Raw genomic sequence first — 18326 nt, 5'->3', positions numbered from 1 at the left:
ATTCGGATCAAAATGGTTATTCAGATCAAAACCAGTTGAAAATTTACCATTCAATTTCAAAACAGCCCAGTTTCTGTCATTCGTGTAAATTCCATTGCTAGCCCTCCACTTTCATTTTAAATCTATCAATTAGATCAAAATTATCAATATTCTGTCATTCAGATCGAAATCGTCCAGATTCCATCATTTGTTTCACAATTTCACTGAAAACCTGTCATTCACATTAACTACATTCCAAATCGATCATTCAGATTAAAATTCGTTCTTTAAAAAAAATTATCATTACAAGTCACTTAATGCAACTTCATTTGTTTGTTTATTTTATTTCAGAATGATGAATTCAAGCCTAGTAAACAAACTAGTTTAAGTAGCTTCTTTCCAGGATCTTTCAAAAATATATTTGGCTACGACAGTAATTTAATCCCAGATGACATAGACATAGAATGCAAGAATGAAGCTTACAGTGGGTGAGATAGAAATTCCTTTATTAAGTATTATTCACTATTTAGAAAGATAAAGATTCTTAACATTAATGTTCATGCTATTTAGGTCAATGGATATGAGAAACTGCCCGGATTTGATATATTATACAGACGCACAACGCAGTCGCATTGTTTGGGAGATTTTGATACGAACACCCCACCATGGCGATGGAAGAGCAAGTACAGGTAAATAATACAGTATTGTTCAATGATTATCGTTACTATGCATAGTGCATTCTCTAATCACAGCCATTACTTTGCATCTATGACTAAAATCTACAATTCTCTAATCAAAGTCATGAATACACTGTAAATAGAGGTTTCTCAAAGTTGAGAAAAAAATGTGTCATAATAGCTACGTAACAACTAGCAGTCGAATTTGTTAATCCCATGTATTCAAAATTGAAACAGCATATACTCATTTCTGAGCAAAACACATGTAGTGGGCGTAAGAGACATGTTCATCGGCTCCCGGCAAGATTCGAACCAAGGGTCACTTGGTACATAGTAGGATGCTGTAACCACTATAGCTGTACAGTGCTCAAAAAACGGACCACCCTGAATAACTTTTGATCTAATGATCGGATCATCACGTTCTAGGACTCAATCTTAATTGCTCGAGGATGTGACCTCAAACATGCTAATTAATAAGTGCAGACGATATTCTAAGTTATGAAATCAGACATAAAAACGATCTTTCTCTGAATAAATATACCTTATCTTGAATGGATTATTATTTCTGACCCTCAAAATATAGGGGATAGCCGTAATGTGGAAAATATGGATCCAATTGTTTGATCAGGAGAGAGAGGTCTGAAGTTCTGACTCCTTAATGTTAATTTTACTTTTTGCGGACTTCGCTCTATTTCGGGAACTTTTCATGCGAATTGAATTTTTTTTATTGCGGTTTATTATTTAAAATGATTGCTGCTACCTCGTATATTTTGGGGGTCACAAATCCCAACCCATCAAAGGAATGTTTATTCAGGGTACAGTTTTGTGTTCGATTTTGTATTTTAAAATACCATCTGCATTAATTAATTAGAATATTTGAGGTCACCCCCTCGAACCATTAAGATTGAGTCCCTAGAACGTGAAGATCCGATCATTAGATCAAAAGTTATCCAGGGTGGACCGTTTATTTATTTATTTTTGCGTACTGTACACCTCAGTCCAGGGAAACTTAGAAAGTATAATTTCCAACTTCAATGGAAGGGGGTCGCAATTTGGACAATATTATTCCAATAACTCAGACAGGATATCGGTAATATTAATTTCACTTTTTGCTTATTTTGCTATATTATAAGAAAGTTTAAGTGACGAGAATACATTTCATGGTGTATCATTGCGATGATCACTATATTAGGCTTCATAACTCTCTCTGAACCGGGTTGTATATTCAATTATGGTGGTTAGAGCATCCTAGTACGATCCCTGATATCCTTGGTCCGAATTCTGCGGCAGCCAAGGAGCATCTCTAGCACATATTTCTCACTCAATATCCATTTTGCGCAAAATTAGTCTACGATGTTGCAACTTTGAATACATGGAGTTTTCAAATTCCACTATTATTTGTTTCTCTATTTTTTAACACATTTTTGCCCAACCCTTTTTAACAGTGTGTTTTTAAAATTAATGCTTGAAATGTGGAGTGTTTTTAATCTCCACTCATTATTTTTTTCCCCTTTACAAAGATTTCCAAAAGTAAAAAGTGTTTTCTATTTACAGCCATTAATATGTGTCTTTACAATGGTTGCTAAAAATAAAATGTAGAGTATTTATTAATCACTATCCTTAATGTATTACTGATTATCATAAACATTATACTTCACGTTAATTCAACTTGGTGACATGTCACTTGAGAAATATAAATCGATAGTTTATAAAAATTGTCATTTCTTAATCGATGACTTATAGGAAATTTCCGATTGTTTGTCCGATTCAATTGAGATATTTTATTCTCATTTGCTAAAAATTAAATTATCAGTAGTTACGGATACAAAACCTTATTATCATTTGTACGTATTTCCTTTTTTTTCACTTTAGAAGAAATGGGTACTTGCAACTCAATCGAGAAGAACAAATGATTATGCCTAACCTTGTGATTTAAATCAGATTTAATTGGATACCTGTAGCGTGACGCGCTTGGCTTCTGAATCGACAAATGAGACGATTTATATTAGGTGGACCGGAAAGTAATGTCGTTTCGGTGCATTTGATATTTGTTATCAAGTTTTTATTTTTAATCAATAATGTTTTCACCCTCGTTAGCAACAATCTTTCAATCGAAAATAAATCGAAAAAAAGGAGTTGGTTTTTAAGACTAATAAATATTTAATGCGCCGAAACGACGTTTCTTTCTGGTTCACCTAATACTACAACGTCATTATCAAGTATCTAATTGTAAGTGAAATGTCAAAAGAAATTGTTACTTTTCAACATTAAGATTTTCTTCCAAAACAGTTTTTCATAATATTTTCAAATTATGTTTCTTGAAAACTCACTTTTTTTAAAATTTCTAAATTTAATATTTCTAACAATGAGCACATTACTACAACATTTGATTTAATTTAATATGAAAATGAAAACTGTCTAAATCGATTGCGTGCGTTATTTGTTCGTATAAAGCTCCTTAGAGGCTCTAGAAAACAAATTGCAGGCAGCCGTAAGGCTTATATGTAATCAGAATATGAATTTAATGGGTAACGTTAATAGTATGCAACTCTTAAAAGAAAGTTCTCATGGATATTTTCCGTTAAAGATTTTGCGAAGAAATCGCAACATGATTTGTAGATTGCTGCTGGATTGTATTAACTTTTACTATAGACTTAGAAATTTAAATAATGCAGTTTCTGATCTACTTTGTAAAAAGCTTCGGATCAAATTGAGGTAAAAAGTGCTGGCACTCAGGCGGCTGTTGCTTTTTTGCTGGGACATCTGATATACCATAATCTGATATCCATAGAAAAAAAATCCGATATACCATAATTTTTACAGAAATAATTGCCTCAAATTCAATAAATCACTCTAATTAAATAAATATTAGTGTAAAAATTCCGGTATAATATTTTATGGTAAAAACGGATTTTACCATTTTACCATTAAATGTATTTTACGAAGGATACACCCTAAGTTCCAGTAGTTTGTTGCCCGATATATCCTACACTGATGTTTTTTTAAGGTCAAGTGCCACTGCCCGGTATATATTTGCCCGATATACCCTACACTGATGCTTTTTTAAGGTCAAGTGTCACTGCCCGGTATACATTTGCCCGGTATACCCTACACTGATGTTTTTTTAAGGTCAAGTGTCACTGCCCGGTATACATTTACCCGGTATACCCTACACTGATATTTTTTTAAAGTCAAATGCCATTGCCCGGTATATATTTGACCGATACTCCAAACACTGATGTTTGTTCTAATCTATCGTCAGTAAGTATTAAAATATCGAATAAATGTAATTATATCCACGAATGAATTAGTATCAAATTGGATGTAATAAATATTTCGGACATTCACCAAAGCGACTAATTTTTTTGTCAACATTCGCCGGTGAACATTGGCCAGCCAGAATCACACCACACGCACGTGGTTGTCCCATTGCTGTCAATTAATCAAAGTGCCCAAAGAAATAATAGTGGTATTTATAATGACCGGGCAATGTGAGAAATTAGCGTAAAGCAATTCAAATTTATCAAATTGACCGATTTTAATGGTCATTATTCATAATAACTAAGCAACTAAGCATTATGAATACTGACCTAAATAATTACATTGCCCGTAACATATATATATATATATATATATATATATATATATATATATATATATATATATATATATATATATATATATATATATATATATATATATATATATATATATATATATATATATATATATATTACTTGTATGGTACTTTTTAAATGCTACCTTTAAAAATCTCTATTTTTTTACGTAATTTTTTTATTATTTTATTACTACTTTTTTATTATATTTTACTTTACTTTATTTTTCTTTTAAGCACCAACACTTTTACTCTTTACTAACATTTACATGTAATATGGCAACACTCATTGCATAAAAATTAGTGTATTAAATGCATTTTACATTTTTACCAATAACTATTTAATTAAAATTTATGCGTTTTATGGTTCTTACAATTATTTTCACAGACACCCTCTTCCTCTTTTTCAGGAGTTTTATACCTTGTTAGTAATGGTACTTATAAGGCAGCATACCCCCTTCATGATGTAAGTATACTTAAATATGACTCATTTTGTCAAAAGGTGTGCTTAGACCAACAGACATATAGCCTGAACAGAGCTTATGTTTTTGTTTCGATGCTACTTGCCAAATACCAGCAAGAATGGTTGGTATGAAAACAAGAGAATCTAAGGCAGAGGGTGCGTTTCTTATTTTTCAGCGGTACAACCTATGGCCAAGAATACGAATTCAGACACACACGTCACAGTCTATTTTAAAGGGCGGAACCATTCATATATCTATTCACTAATACACATATCATAATTTTGATCTAACTCCAAATTCAGTACCCCCAGAGGTTTTATATTTTTTATAATGGATACATGGAGGACTTTGTGACCCGACAGATTTAACGTGCACAAGTCGCTATATACTACACGGGGAGTCTTCGGCCGGCTTTGATCAAAAATACCACTTGGACATGGGACCAACGCCATTCTAACCCAGCTATCCCGGCTCATATATAATATAAAGTTAAGAAGTTTAACCCATATATTACAGTAAAATTTAATAATTAATGGCGTGAATAAAGTAAAATTATTTAATATTATTAAAATGGATAGATGGGTTGCATAATTGGATGTATCTCTGGATATTGTCATGATAAAATAGTTAAATGATTGAAATTTCATGATATACACGTTAAAGGCCGAAAATTGTATAAAAGGTAATTAAATGAAGGGGAATGTGATCGTTAAGGAAACTGGGTGTACAATGTTATCGTGGGATAACAATAACCCAATAGGTTCAAAGGGTCACAAAGTGTGAGGTTTGAACAAATTGGATAAAGTGGTATCACCAAATTTTGAATAAGGGTGAAACTAAAAATTAATCAAAAATAAAAAAATTAGAAGATAAATAAGATAATGACATGCTATATCCAGATACAAATTTAACCTTTAATTGAAAGTTGATGTTTCCAATAAGAAAAACTAATAAATTTCCTTAACAATAAAAAGGTACTCACCTCACACACACGGGAGGACATTTAAAAGGACAGCCACCAAGAGAAGACAGGGGAATAAATACTTCAGCCCAATTCTTAGTTATTAACGAATTATTTTATTTAGTCACACATATCTTTCGTTACATTTACTACGCAGGAAAGGCCATTATTTGAAATGGGCGACAAGAGAATTAAAACAAAGAAGACGTCATGCATCAAATTAAAATAAAGAAAACGAGAAATTTAACTATCGAAAAAGATATTTATAGTGAGAAAGCTTAAATTTAAGAGGGTCTTTAATGTTAAACAAATTGAAGGATGTTTATCTGAAAGAAATTGGATACGCTTATGGATTTAATTTAAAATAAAGGTTAAGAAAAATAAGTAAAAAGAAATCCCTCGATAAGGACCGAAGTCAGCATCTCGGAAGAAAAAAAAGTCATCTGCCTGAAGGCTCGAAAAAGAATGTATAAACAAAAAACGTCTTAAGAATTCCTTAACAAGTGTAGGACCAGAGAAGTTACAGCCAATTAAATTAAAGAGGAGGAGAGTTTGAAAAAAAAAAGAAAAGAGAGTGGTTAAGTTAGCCCCCCTAAAAAATAAAAGAAAAAGAAAGGTGGGAAAATAGAGGGGTTGACTCTCCCCCCCCCCCCAGGGTGACCGCGTTGACCATAAGGAAGGTCAACCAGAAAGTTAAAGTAAAATATAAGCTATATTCAAAAAAGGGAATAAAGTTTTAAGAAAATTAAAGGATTAGATATAATTAAGAGTTAATTGTCACTTTCCATTAAGTGAAATTGTGACACCATATATAATATAAAGTTTCATATAAAAACTAGTTACAAAGTTTGAAATTAATATTTTATTTAGACATTTATTCAATTGTAATAATTTTAAGTAGAATCGGATATTTTCGGATAGAATCATATTTCATGCTTAAATTCATTTTACTTATGAAATTTCCATTTCAAACTTTTAAATAGACTATGACGTCTTTTACTGGTTCTTTTGATTACCAACCTTATTATTTTTTCTAAATCATATTTGTTTTCCATCTAAATAAAAGGTATTAAAAGTTCGAACTAAACTTTTACTCTTATTTTTTTTTCAAACTAGAAATAAATGCATTTTCCAATTTACTTACCTACAGAAAAAAATCTGGTAGAATTACCGTGGAGTAGAGAAATAACTTTTCTGATTTAAAGAAAAAAAACATACTTCAGGTAAAAAAATTAAACGAATACGGTATTTAACCTTTCATTTGGTAACTTTATCGTTCTTAGGGTAGCAGTTTACAGTAAATACCGGTTTTCAAAATTAAAGTTCTTATTATCACACATTATATAGAAAATGCAAAGCTGAAAAGTAAATTAAGCGGAATAGATGGTTCTCTTATGCCATGCTCTCAGGTATCATGATAAAATTAACAAATTTTACCACATTTACCAAATTGTATCACATATATTATAAAATCATGTTTTATTGTTAATTTTACTGAAATCCTTAGCAAAGTGCTTCGGTAAAAATTATCGTGCTTTTTTGTGCTCCAATAGAGTAAAAAACACAGTAAATTTTACCATATTCTAGGTGTTTTGACTATACATTTTTTTCTCAGTCTCATAAATTCCGTTGAGGAACTATTCAATGTAGGAGGGTTTTTTTTTTAAATTCACACTATTTTTAAGTATCCCTATTCAAATTGATTGCACTCAAGAATTTAAGAAGCAAAGCAAATAACTATAAATCCATAATACCTAAGTATCCATTTAAGATTTATTACATATAGAAATGTGATATTAATTCAACTATAACGAAAAACACCATCTTACTTAAATTCCTCAGTTAAATTTCAATGTAACAAGGAATCCAATTTTAAATTTAATGATACTTAATTTCTAGTAAATTTTTCCAACGAAATACTAATCGATTAGATTTAAAATGAATGCAAATCTTGCCGTTTGCAAATCTTTAGGAATCAATCTTTAGGAATCTTTACAAATCTTTAGGAGTTAATCTTTAGGAATCAATCTTTAGGAATCTTTACAAATTTGCAAATCTTTAGGAAATACTCTCTAGTACAGAATGATTTAATGTGAAACGAATTTGGAACATTTCGCTATGTTAAAGGAAAAAAAATAAGAAAAATGGAGATTTAAATAAAGTAATATTTACCCTTAGCGGAGAATTTTTATTAAATATATTTTTATATTTTTTCATTATTTTGTGTTAATTTAGATCAAAATAAGTGAAAAATTTTATACTTATAGAATTATAATAATACAATCAATTCTTTACAAAATCAATGCTTGATGAATGCTTGAATAATAATGAAGGAAACATGTTTTCAAGCTATTTTTCTTCATTTAGTATTTTAATACAATTATAATTCCGATAATCTAACAGATTTTTTTTAGTAATTATTGAACTGATTTTTTTTATTAAAAAATACCAAAATACATTTATTTGCTTGTAATTAGAGCGCCGGGAAAAAATATACATAAAAGAGACAAAAATTATTTTAAAAAAAACGTCAAATGGTTAAAAGTGTCAAACTTAGTAATAAATAATTTATCTTAGATTTAGGTTAAGCTTGAGTATGAGTATACAATGCCTCGAAGATAATGCATTGTAGCTCAAATAATTTAGTATGTTTTACTGTATTGTTCTTACTTGTGTTTCAAAAATAATGACACTTTTAACTCAAAAATGCAATATATTTCTATAACCAATACGAAGCAGACAAAAGAAATTTACATTTTATTGCCTTAGTCCATGAATCATTTACATACGAAATTAGTGTACTAGTAAAGCAACATTTGTAATATATTTCTTGTTAGCTTTCTTTAAACGTTAATCCACTTTAAAAAATGCCTTATGTATTTATTTAGTGAGAATAATTCACGTGTTTTCTAACATGGCAAATACTGTCTATAAAAATTTAATAGAACGTAATGATAACATATATTTTGTAATTGCTTTTGATAACCGTTTGTAAAAGGAATTTCTCCATTATTTTATTCAGAAACTTTGTTCTTCGCTCAAATATATAATACGGTAAGAAAAAGCGATAATTTTCTCTCTCATAATCCTATTAAACTTTCTTAATAATGTGCTTTTTACGATTCTCATCATGATTAATGGTTTGAACATGAATTTTAATTTCATTTTTCTGTTGAATTGAAATTAATCCTTCCTTGTTCACCTAAATGTTACCGTATTTTGTGGATGTAATTTAGAAAAACACCAGCAATTTAAAAAAAAATAATTAAATGTTTAAACCCCATGAGTTTAGTAAGACAGATACATCATTGCGTCGTCTACAAACATATTAATTTTTTTACATGATTATTATATGAAACTAGGGGGCTTCTCCCCCTGCTCGCTAACGCTCGCCAACCTCCGAATATTGCTACGCAATCTTATATGGTTTGCTTGATACCATTTCGCTTCGCTCGCTACTAACTTAGATGCATTGCAAATGCACAAAATTCTAGGAATTCCAAACAATCATTCAAATCCATATAACAACTTTTTTTTAAAAAAAAAAATTACATCTTTTTAGTAAATACAAAGTCATTAAAATAAATTTGAATTCAAATAAATGACATGTAATTCGTTAAACCTATTAGAAATGTGCTGTAGAATAAAATCTTAGGATAAAATTTCTAAAACTGATATCTCTTTAAGAAGGTTAAAATTTTGGCTATAATTAAGTCTATTAAAAATTGAAATAAGTGATTTGCGAAGGAAAAACCATGCATAAACAAATAAATTCTAGTAAAAAAAATAAATTCGTAATATAAATCAAAAATCGTCAAATAAATTCGTAATATATAAATTCGGGGAAAAAAAGCGCTTTCGACAAAATACTAAAATAGAGATCTATCGACAAAGACTACTCACTTCTGCCTAGCTTATGCTCTCTCTGGTAATTTCAATTTCTGATTTTAAAAGCGCTATATGTTGAGCCATCTCAGCTAGATTTGGCATGTGACATTTTTAGCTGCAATCATTAGTCGATTTTCTAGCGTTGCCATTCGGGGAGCTGTAATGAGGCTTTTTTTTTGTCGCCGTGTAAGAGAAATATATATATATATATATATATATATATATATATATATATATATATATATATATATATATATATATATATATATATATATATATATATATATATATATATATATATATAATTAAATTCTCACATTTATTTGGAATCGATTTGTTTTATCCCTCTATCATTCATGACATTCAAATTCTCATATATTACTATGTTTTCATGAACTCTCTTAAGTATTTATGTTGTTGTAGTTGTAGTTAATTTACGTCGCACTACAGCTGCACAATGGGCTATTAGCGACGGTCTGGGAAACAACCCCGAGGATGATCCAAAGACATGCCACAATTTTGATCCTCTGCAGAGGGGACGGCACCCCCGCTTCGATAGCCCGATGATTTGCACGCGAAGTCGAGCACTTTACGGTAGAACAGTTTAACGAGGACCAATACCGCACACCCTCAGTCCCTACGCATACTAATCCAAGTGGTCACCCACCTGCGTATTGACCGCAGCCAGTGATGCTTGACATCGGTGATCTGCTGGGAACCGCGTCTTAACGATCAGTCCACTGCTGGACTAAGTATTTATGAGGGTGGAATCTTGGAATTGAATTTTCGTCTATTTTCTGACGAGCAATGGTACTCAAATTCTAAAAAGAGATACAAGTTTGTCGGAAATGCAAGCTACAAACATTTCCTGACCACAACAAACAGCTTTTATCTTTAAATTATCGCCATTTCAATATGAAACCAGATAACTTTTCTGATGACCTAGTTTGTTCGCTTTTAACACTCTATTCTGGAGAAAAATAAAATTATCAATCTTTTTTTGATTTCTACTAGACGAAATTATATCTCATTTTTATTATTAAATTTTACTGTGTATGAAAGTGTGATTTTGCAATATATACAAACAAACAGGCAAATGATTAAAAAAAAAAGAAACAGTAAAATAAAATTAAAATTTATGTTTTTCAAACATGTTAAAAAAGATGAAACAAATAAAAAACAATTATGAGACATTAAACTGAAAGCGTTGGACGCATTTTCGCAACAAGCCACTGTTATCACCGTAAAATCCCCCGCCCCCGTCGATTAAAAGTGATATGCCCGATGTTTTTCGTTTTATTTTGTTCTTTTTAAATTAATTGGAAAACTTTATAGCAATTTTTTTTATTAACGATGGAGTATTTAAGAATGATAAGAATTTCAACACATAATTTCTTACTAATTTATTTTAATATCTTTGCAATCCATATCATCTGCAACTGGAAAGTTCTATGAATTTAACTTCATGCCACTTTTTAAAAGATAATAATTTATTTTCCTCTCAGAAGACAATAATTTTAGATTCTTTCTCTAATATTTGCAAAAGTTTAAAAATATGCTTTAAAAAAATCCTTTTTTTAATTTATTAAAATTAGATTTGTCTGTAAATAAATTTACTTCATTTGCATACATTAACTTATTGCTAGAATAACTTGCTATAAAATCCTTCCTGACATGAGAAAAATAATCTTCAAAAAAAAGTTTAATTAAGTGAAGCACACTTATAAAACACAAAATCATAACTGAGTTTCAACGAAATTTTTTTTTATAAATTATTAATTTATCTACTTAAATAAATTTATTTTTTGTATGCAATATTATTTTTTCTAGGGTCCTTATGGAAAAGGTCCTTGTCAAAGTGATGAAGAACATAATACTAGAAGGGTAAGTTAATAACTGTTTTTATGCGCGTTAAAAAAATATCATAAAAAATGTAAATTGTATAGGTGACACTTAATTGACTATTTTTCTTTAAAATACTCTTAATTCTTCTTTACAGCTTTTGTATAGTGAATGGGCTAGGTTTGGTTGCTGGTATAAACGTCAACCTTTAGGTCTAATAAGGTAAATATTGATAATGGATGCTCTGGAAAGAGAAAAAATAACTTATAAATCATGAAACTTATTTTTTACTTTAACAAATAATGCAATAATTCTATGTATTTTCTGCAATCCTCTCTCAAATGACAAAAAAATTAACTTACTTAAAACACAAAATAAAGATTGCTTTCGCTTTTATCCATATTAAGCTTCATGTGATTTTGAAATTTTGAAGGGCTCTTTTTCTCTATCTTCGATTTTTCGTGATGCATGCTTAGTTATATTTTTATTATGAAATTATTTTTTTACATGAAAATTGAAAATGAAAACTTTTCTTAAACGCCAATAGAAAAAGAAACTGAAAAAAATGTACACTTTTATTTAAATAAATTAATATATTTTAATATAAAAGCATAATATATAAAAAGAAACATAAAAATTTATAGACATAAAAGTTTTTTTTAAAAAACTACACATACTTTGAGTCTGATAAAACAGCATGAAAAGTATAAAAGTATAATAAAACAATGTTTGCATTTAAAAAAAAAGGAAATTTTTTTTTAAAAATCTGTCTTGGACCTGTTAAAATTTTTAATAATAGTTTAAATGGCTTAACAAAAATTTTTTTAAACGACTCTAAAACATTATCAGAATGCATTTTAGTAATAACAATGCCTAATAAGCTAGAACTAGGTTTTTTTAAATATAAAATACTTGAAACAAAAGGGATTCATAAAGGTGAAAAAATTCTTAATTCTTACGTAAAATCTATAAATTCATTTCTGACATTAGAGTGTTTTAAATTAGTGTGAAATTTTAATTCCTTTAAAACTGTAAGATTTTAAAAGTCTATTTATTATTTTATAATTTTTGATTGTGCAATATATGTTTTACAATACATATCTATTAACACTGTTTTAATTAGCTTACGATTTTCAATTAAAATCTATTTAAGACAATTCAATCACAATTAATCTGTAACAATAGAAAATTTTCATCATAAAATCAAAATTAATTTTAATATTCAATATACTTTTAAGAATTAATACTGACAAAGGAAAGAATGGTGTCGTAATTTGAGGAACGGGTTTATTCAAAATAGTAAACATCAAAGATACTAGCAAAAAATAAGTTGAACAATTCGCGTTCCGCTGTTATAGATTTTAAGGAAAGGTTTTGGAAACATCTTTAGTTATTTGAATAGGATTATATAAACCAAATTATAAACCAATGTGTTGTTAGGAGTATATTTTAGTATAATTTTTAACTTCTTAGAAACTAATAATACACTAAACTTCGGGTAAACTTTAGGAATCATTTATCTTTCGTTAAACTTTGGTGTATTTTAGATTTTAAAAGTGAAACTTTTGTATGAGGATAAAACTAAGATATCAGCCCCCGCAACTAGTATGCAGAACGCAAAATAAAAATCGCAACGCTTGAATAATTTTTCATTTAATGAGTGGATGTTTACGTACTTTAAATGCACAAAGGTTCAAAAGCGTAATACTAAATATTCGATAAATTTTGGCAGAGAGGTCATAAATTCAAGCTTTTTAGGTTATAAATTCAAGCACAAAAATTTATTTTCTCTTAATAAACGTACTATTTTTTGGTCAGATTTAAAGACTTGACCGTTAAAATACAAAAAAATTAGGAAATTATTGTCCCAATTGTTTAGTCAGATGAGCAGACGGAAATGTTGACCCTTTGACACAAGATTTTTGTTTACTATTTTTTTTCCTTTGTTAAAATTTGTATATTGTACTACAAATATATTTCCAAAACTATATGATAGTTTATTTAGTAACTATTAGATTGTGTTTTGGAACTAAAAATATCAATATATAATCTTGCTTTTAATGAGAGCGTCAGTATATAAATAAAATATAGAGAAAACATGGTAAATTTGTGAAGATTTTTTTTAAAGGAGAAGAAAAATATTTAAAATTTTCTTTTAAGAAATAAACTTTTAATAAAATACTGAAAAGACGGATAACAAAATTAGGAAAAATATATAATTTCATCATCAGCTCACTTTTGTTTTCCGTTTTGTATTTAATTTTTAATTTCTTCTCCTTTAAAAAATTAAAAAAATTTCTCCTTTTTCCCCCTCCTTTTTTTGCATATTTTTCCATGTTTGATCCATATTTTTAACTGATTATATGAGTAGTATACACTTGCAACCTATGCGCAGTAAATAGCGCTGCTTCGTTTATCTCTCTTTCTTTTTATCCTGATTGTCATTATTCTGTAATATATATATATATATATATATATATATATATATATATATATATATATATATATACAGAGAGAGAGAGAAATAAGGTATACCAGTCACCGGTGTCCCACTTGCGTCAAAGGGTTATTCCGCATTTATTTCAAGTTATTTCTGGAACTATTCAATTGAATCAAATACTTTTTAAGCACATGACTATAAGATAAATTTGTTTAAAGAAGAATCCATGAAAAAAAAAAACTATTTGAAATTTATTTATTATTACAATTTAGCAATGGTTGAAATTTTCTTCAATTGTAAGGTATAACATTTCTTTTGTCATTTTAAATTATGTAAATTCAAAGGTCAAAATCCTAAGTTTCAACTGCATTTGCGGAAACGTTTTTAAAAAATAGACATTTAGGTGAAAATTTTTTATTTTTTAAAATTTAGGTGAACATTTTTTATTTCGTTTCATTTTTAAAATATTACAAAAAACAAAATCTGATTAACTGATTTTGTTCAATTTCGTAATTTTTCATTTGCAATTATAATGTTTGATTTAGAATAAAAGTGCCTTACACAGTCATGGACGAGAATTAAATCCAGAGTCCCCAGCCTAAGCATCAAAAAATTGCTTTTACATCAAGAAGGGATGCTTATTAATATCTTTAAAATATTGTGTTTCATCAATAGGCGATATTTTGGAGAGAAAACTGGTCTTTATTTTGCTTGGTTAGGATTCTACACAACAATGTTGATACCTGCAGCTTTCTTAGGCCTATTGACGATGATCTATGGAGTTAGCACAATGAAATCAAATATTCCAAGGTAAGTTTTTTTATCATTTTTAAATCAGACCTGAAACCATATTTCCGCATTTAAATTTAGATAAAAGAACCATAATCAAATCTTAATAATATTTATTTAGAATGCGTAATACTCTATATCGCTATTTTAATTGAGGATTGATATTTTTTAATCAGTTATCAGAACTTGATACGAAATCAGAAATTTTTGAGGAATTATTATTGATAACTACTGTATCAATATCTAATATACATAATTCTCTTACGTGGCTCCCAAATTTTGGCTGTATTTCGTTTCCGCCGGTGGCAACGTTTGCTTTGTTTTGTTTACGTTACTATTTCTCTTTCACGGCGAATCGATCACTGATTGCCGCTAAAAATGCCACATGCCAAGTCTAGCTGAGGTGGCTCAACATATAGCGCTTTTGAAAATGGAAACTGAAATAACCAGAGAGCATCAGCTGCGGCAATCTCATACTATTAAGCTAGACAGAAGTGAGTAGTCTTTGTCGATATATCTCTATTTTAGTATTTTGTCGAAAGAGCTTTTTTTCACGAATTTATATATTACGAATTTACTTAACGATTCTTGATTTATATCACGAATTATACTATAGCACATTTCTAATAGGTTTAACGAATTACATGTCATTTATTTGAATTCAAATTTATTTTAATGACTTAGTATTTACTAAAAAGATGTAATTTTTTTTCAAAAAAAGTTTTTATATGGATTTGAATTCTTAGAATTTTGTGCATTTGTAATGCACCTAAGCGACCGAGCAAAGCGACTGACTTTTTTGTATACTTCAATACAAAAAAGTCAGACCTGGAGTTTTTTTATTTCATTAAAAAACTTCATTCGTTTAAAAAACATACTGATTAAATTTAACACTCGACATGTTTCACGTCTGACAAGTCTTGAAAATGGGAGCCTATTTTTAAACGCTTGAAGCGTGTCGACTCTTACATCCAATCTGTATATTTTTGAAGCGAATGAAGTTTTTTAATCAAGTAATGCTGTATCAATAACTGACAATTACAAAGTATATATTGATAATTAACTTATTATCATCTTTAAAAAAGTATTTATTTTTGGTAAATGATTGCTGATAATATCTAGATGATTTTAATAAATTATACAGAGGAATAAATGTTCTATGCAAGATAAAACTGCACGATTCTCTCATATTTTGAATACTACAAGCAGAATTTATTGCTCCATATTGAAAGAAATGTATCGTTAATTAAATTTCTGGTTTCTTTCAGACCAGCTTAACGTAGTTAGGCTTAACTATAATACACGTTTCGATTGTTTCTTTTAACCACCACAACAAGTAGAATTTATCGTCAATAAGGAATTATCATTAATAGAAATTTTGACCTCTTTTTAATTTTAACTAGAGTTCTATATCTAATAATAGTATAAATTAAAAGAGTTCCTTGACCATTACAGTTTAAATGTAACATAATACTAGGCAAAAAAAGAAGAATTTATGGTCTTTCAATATTCTGTCTACTTCCCGACAGAGGAAAGTGTTCAGTTTTTAGTTTAAACTTCATACCTTGATGATAAAACAAAAACAACTACACTAGTGTGCATAAGTCTTTGGTCAAACTCAATATAGATGGTTGATTGGAAATGTAATAAATAATGTATAATTTTATTGCTAAACAATCTCAACCTGAAAGCTTATCAACCTGAAAGCAAAGTTAGGGCTTTGAAAGTCATTTTAAATCAAATGCAATTTTCATATCAGTCGGGTATTTGATTTCTTTGAAGAGATTTTCCTACATCTAAGAATAGGTTGAAGTTACAATTGAAAGATACAGTTTCAACAAATAAGCATAAGTTTCAAATTTTATTTACGGAAATCGTGATTTTAACTTTAATTTAATATTGACATTTATTTCTGAAGAATTAGTTCTTGCAAGACAAAAAGAAATATTCAACTGAACTGAGTACAAAGATTTAAATTTAATCCAAAGAAGATAACATTTTCCATTAAATTGCAAGAAAAGTAAAAATTCTGAAATCAAATGCAATATATATGTTGGCTTGACTAAACAAAGCGGAAATCATCTCTACAAAAAAAAATAATAATAATAAAAAATAAACCAGCATAGAAAGGTTAAAATGTTTTTCACGCGTTACCAAAAACTTTTGCACTCTAGTGTATTTCTTTAACTCTGCTAGGAAACTTTATCGTCTAATAGGATTTATCACAAATTGAAATTTCGACAACTTTCTGGTTAGCTAAATCATTTAAATTTTAACTTGAGCACTGTACTCAAAGCTACAATTTGCTTTATTAAAGGAAACAAAAGGTTTTGCCAATTTATTATAAATATAAATTTTGATGACTTTTCATACAAAATAATTTTTTTAAAAAAACTAAGAGGCAGTTAACTAAAAATGAGAAAATCATGAAATGAGAAAAAAAATAAAAAAAATAAGCAAATGGACTATAGAAGAGAATACAATTTTATTTTTATGAACAGATAACGTCGAGCGCATTACTTCATACTCTGAGAAAAAAAAGTATTTTCAATACTAACAGAATATGGTAATATTTACCGTGTTTCAAGCTCTATAGAAACACCATAAAACCCGGAAATTTTGACCGAAGTTCTTTGGTAATAATTGTAGTAAAATAAACAATAAAATACTGTTTTATAATATGTGATAAAATTTAGTGAATGTAGAAATTTTATCATAATACATTTTAGAGCATGACATAAAATCCATTTACGGGTACTGAATTGGTGATTGATCGTTCTCTGGTTCAGGTCGAAATAAAGATCTGTGGATGAATAAATATGAGTAGGTCCACCCTATAAACGGGGTGAAGTGTGTGGTTGAAGTCGTATTCTTGGCCATAAATGGCGTCACTGAAAGACAAGAATTCACGAAGATTTCAATATCTCGACATCTGCCGCCGAAGGGGGCAATAAACCGATTCACTGATGTTGCGGAGATGATGTTTATGGGCGAAGTTGTTTTCTAAAAAGGAGATGAAGTTGAAGATGAAGTGAGGCTCTACAGCAGTGAAATCTGGCAAGGCAGTAGGAGGGAGCTAAACATCAGAGCGAAGATCTCAAGACATCTATTTCGAGTCTTTAATTTCCAAAAGGTTCTTTAGTTCTTTAATGAGGGCTGCAAGTCTTTCGGTTGGAGTGGCTTGCTTGGCTTGGTTGCTGCGATTTCTCCTGGGACGTGAAACACGTCCAGAGAAGTTAGCTGTGTGGTCTTGATCACAGTTACAGCACCTGGGGGGTGTGTCTCTGGATTTATTGCAGGCATAGGAATAGTGGCCACTGGAGCACTTCACGCATCGCGGCTGATGATAACAGACGCGCTGCATATGACCGAAGCCTTGATCTTATGTCTTCTTCCGCGGAAGCGTTCGACTCTGATCTTGAGTACGTCTTCTGCCTTAAATTAGCTTGGTTTCACCAAGCGGTCTTACCAGTACTGGTAAATGGCATTAGAAACAACAACAACCATTTATTCGGATAAATTTACTATACAGTTTTGTATTTTTTACCAAATTCGTGGTAATGGGAACTATAATTTTGGAAACCAAAATTTCCAGTATACCGTCGCTATAAGAACATAAAGATTACCAAATAAATCGTTGATATAATGTAATATTTAGTTTCACTACCCA

At 29.4% G+C, this 18326-nt stretch overlaps 1 protein-coding gene across 4 annotated transcripts in view; it reads left to right on the top strand.

Moving 5' to 3' along the window:
- LOC107442862 (anoctamin-4) overlaps nt 1-18326 on the top strand; it is a 346119-nt gene that overhangs the window by 235582 nt on the left and 92211 nt on the right. For all 4 annotated transcript variants that reach the window (XM_087168997.1, XM_071181276.2, XM_071181277.2 and 1 more), the window contains 6 exons: nt 331-467; nt 550-668; nt 4683-4738; nt 11416-11469; nt 11585-11649; nt 14543-14677. In XM_087168997.1, coding sequence (XP_087025123.1) covers nt 331-467; nt 550-668; nt 4683-4738; nt 11416-11469; nt 11585-11649; nt 14543-14677 — 566 coding nt within the window. The remainder of the gene's footprint in view (nt 1-330; nt 468-549; nt 669-4682; nt 4739-11415; nt 11470-11584; nt 11650-14542; nt 14678-18326) is intronic.

This window comes from Parasteatoda tepidariorum, chromosome 8 (genome assembly GCF_982258835.1).
Source record: "Parasteatoda tepidariorum strain Cologne lab strain chromosome 8, Ptep-v5.0, whole genome shotgun sequence".
Classification (NCBI taxonomy): domain Eukaryota; kingdom Metazoa; phylum Arthropoda; class Arachnida; order Araneae; family Theridiidae; genus Parasteatoda; species Parasteatoda tepidariorum.
The sequence above is the reverse complement of the archived record's forward strand: the minus strand, read 5'-3'. Positions and strand labels throughout refer to the sequence as shown.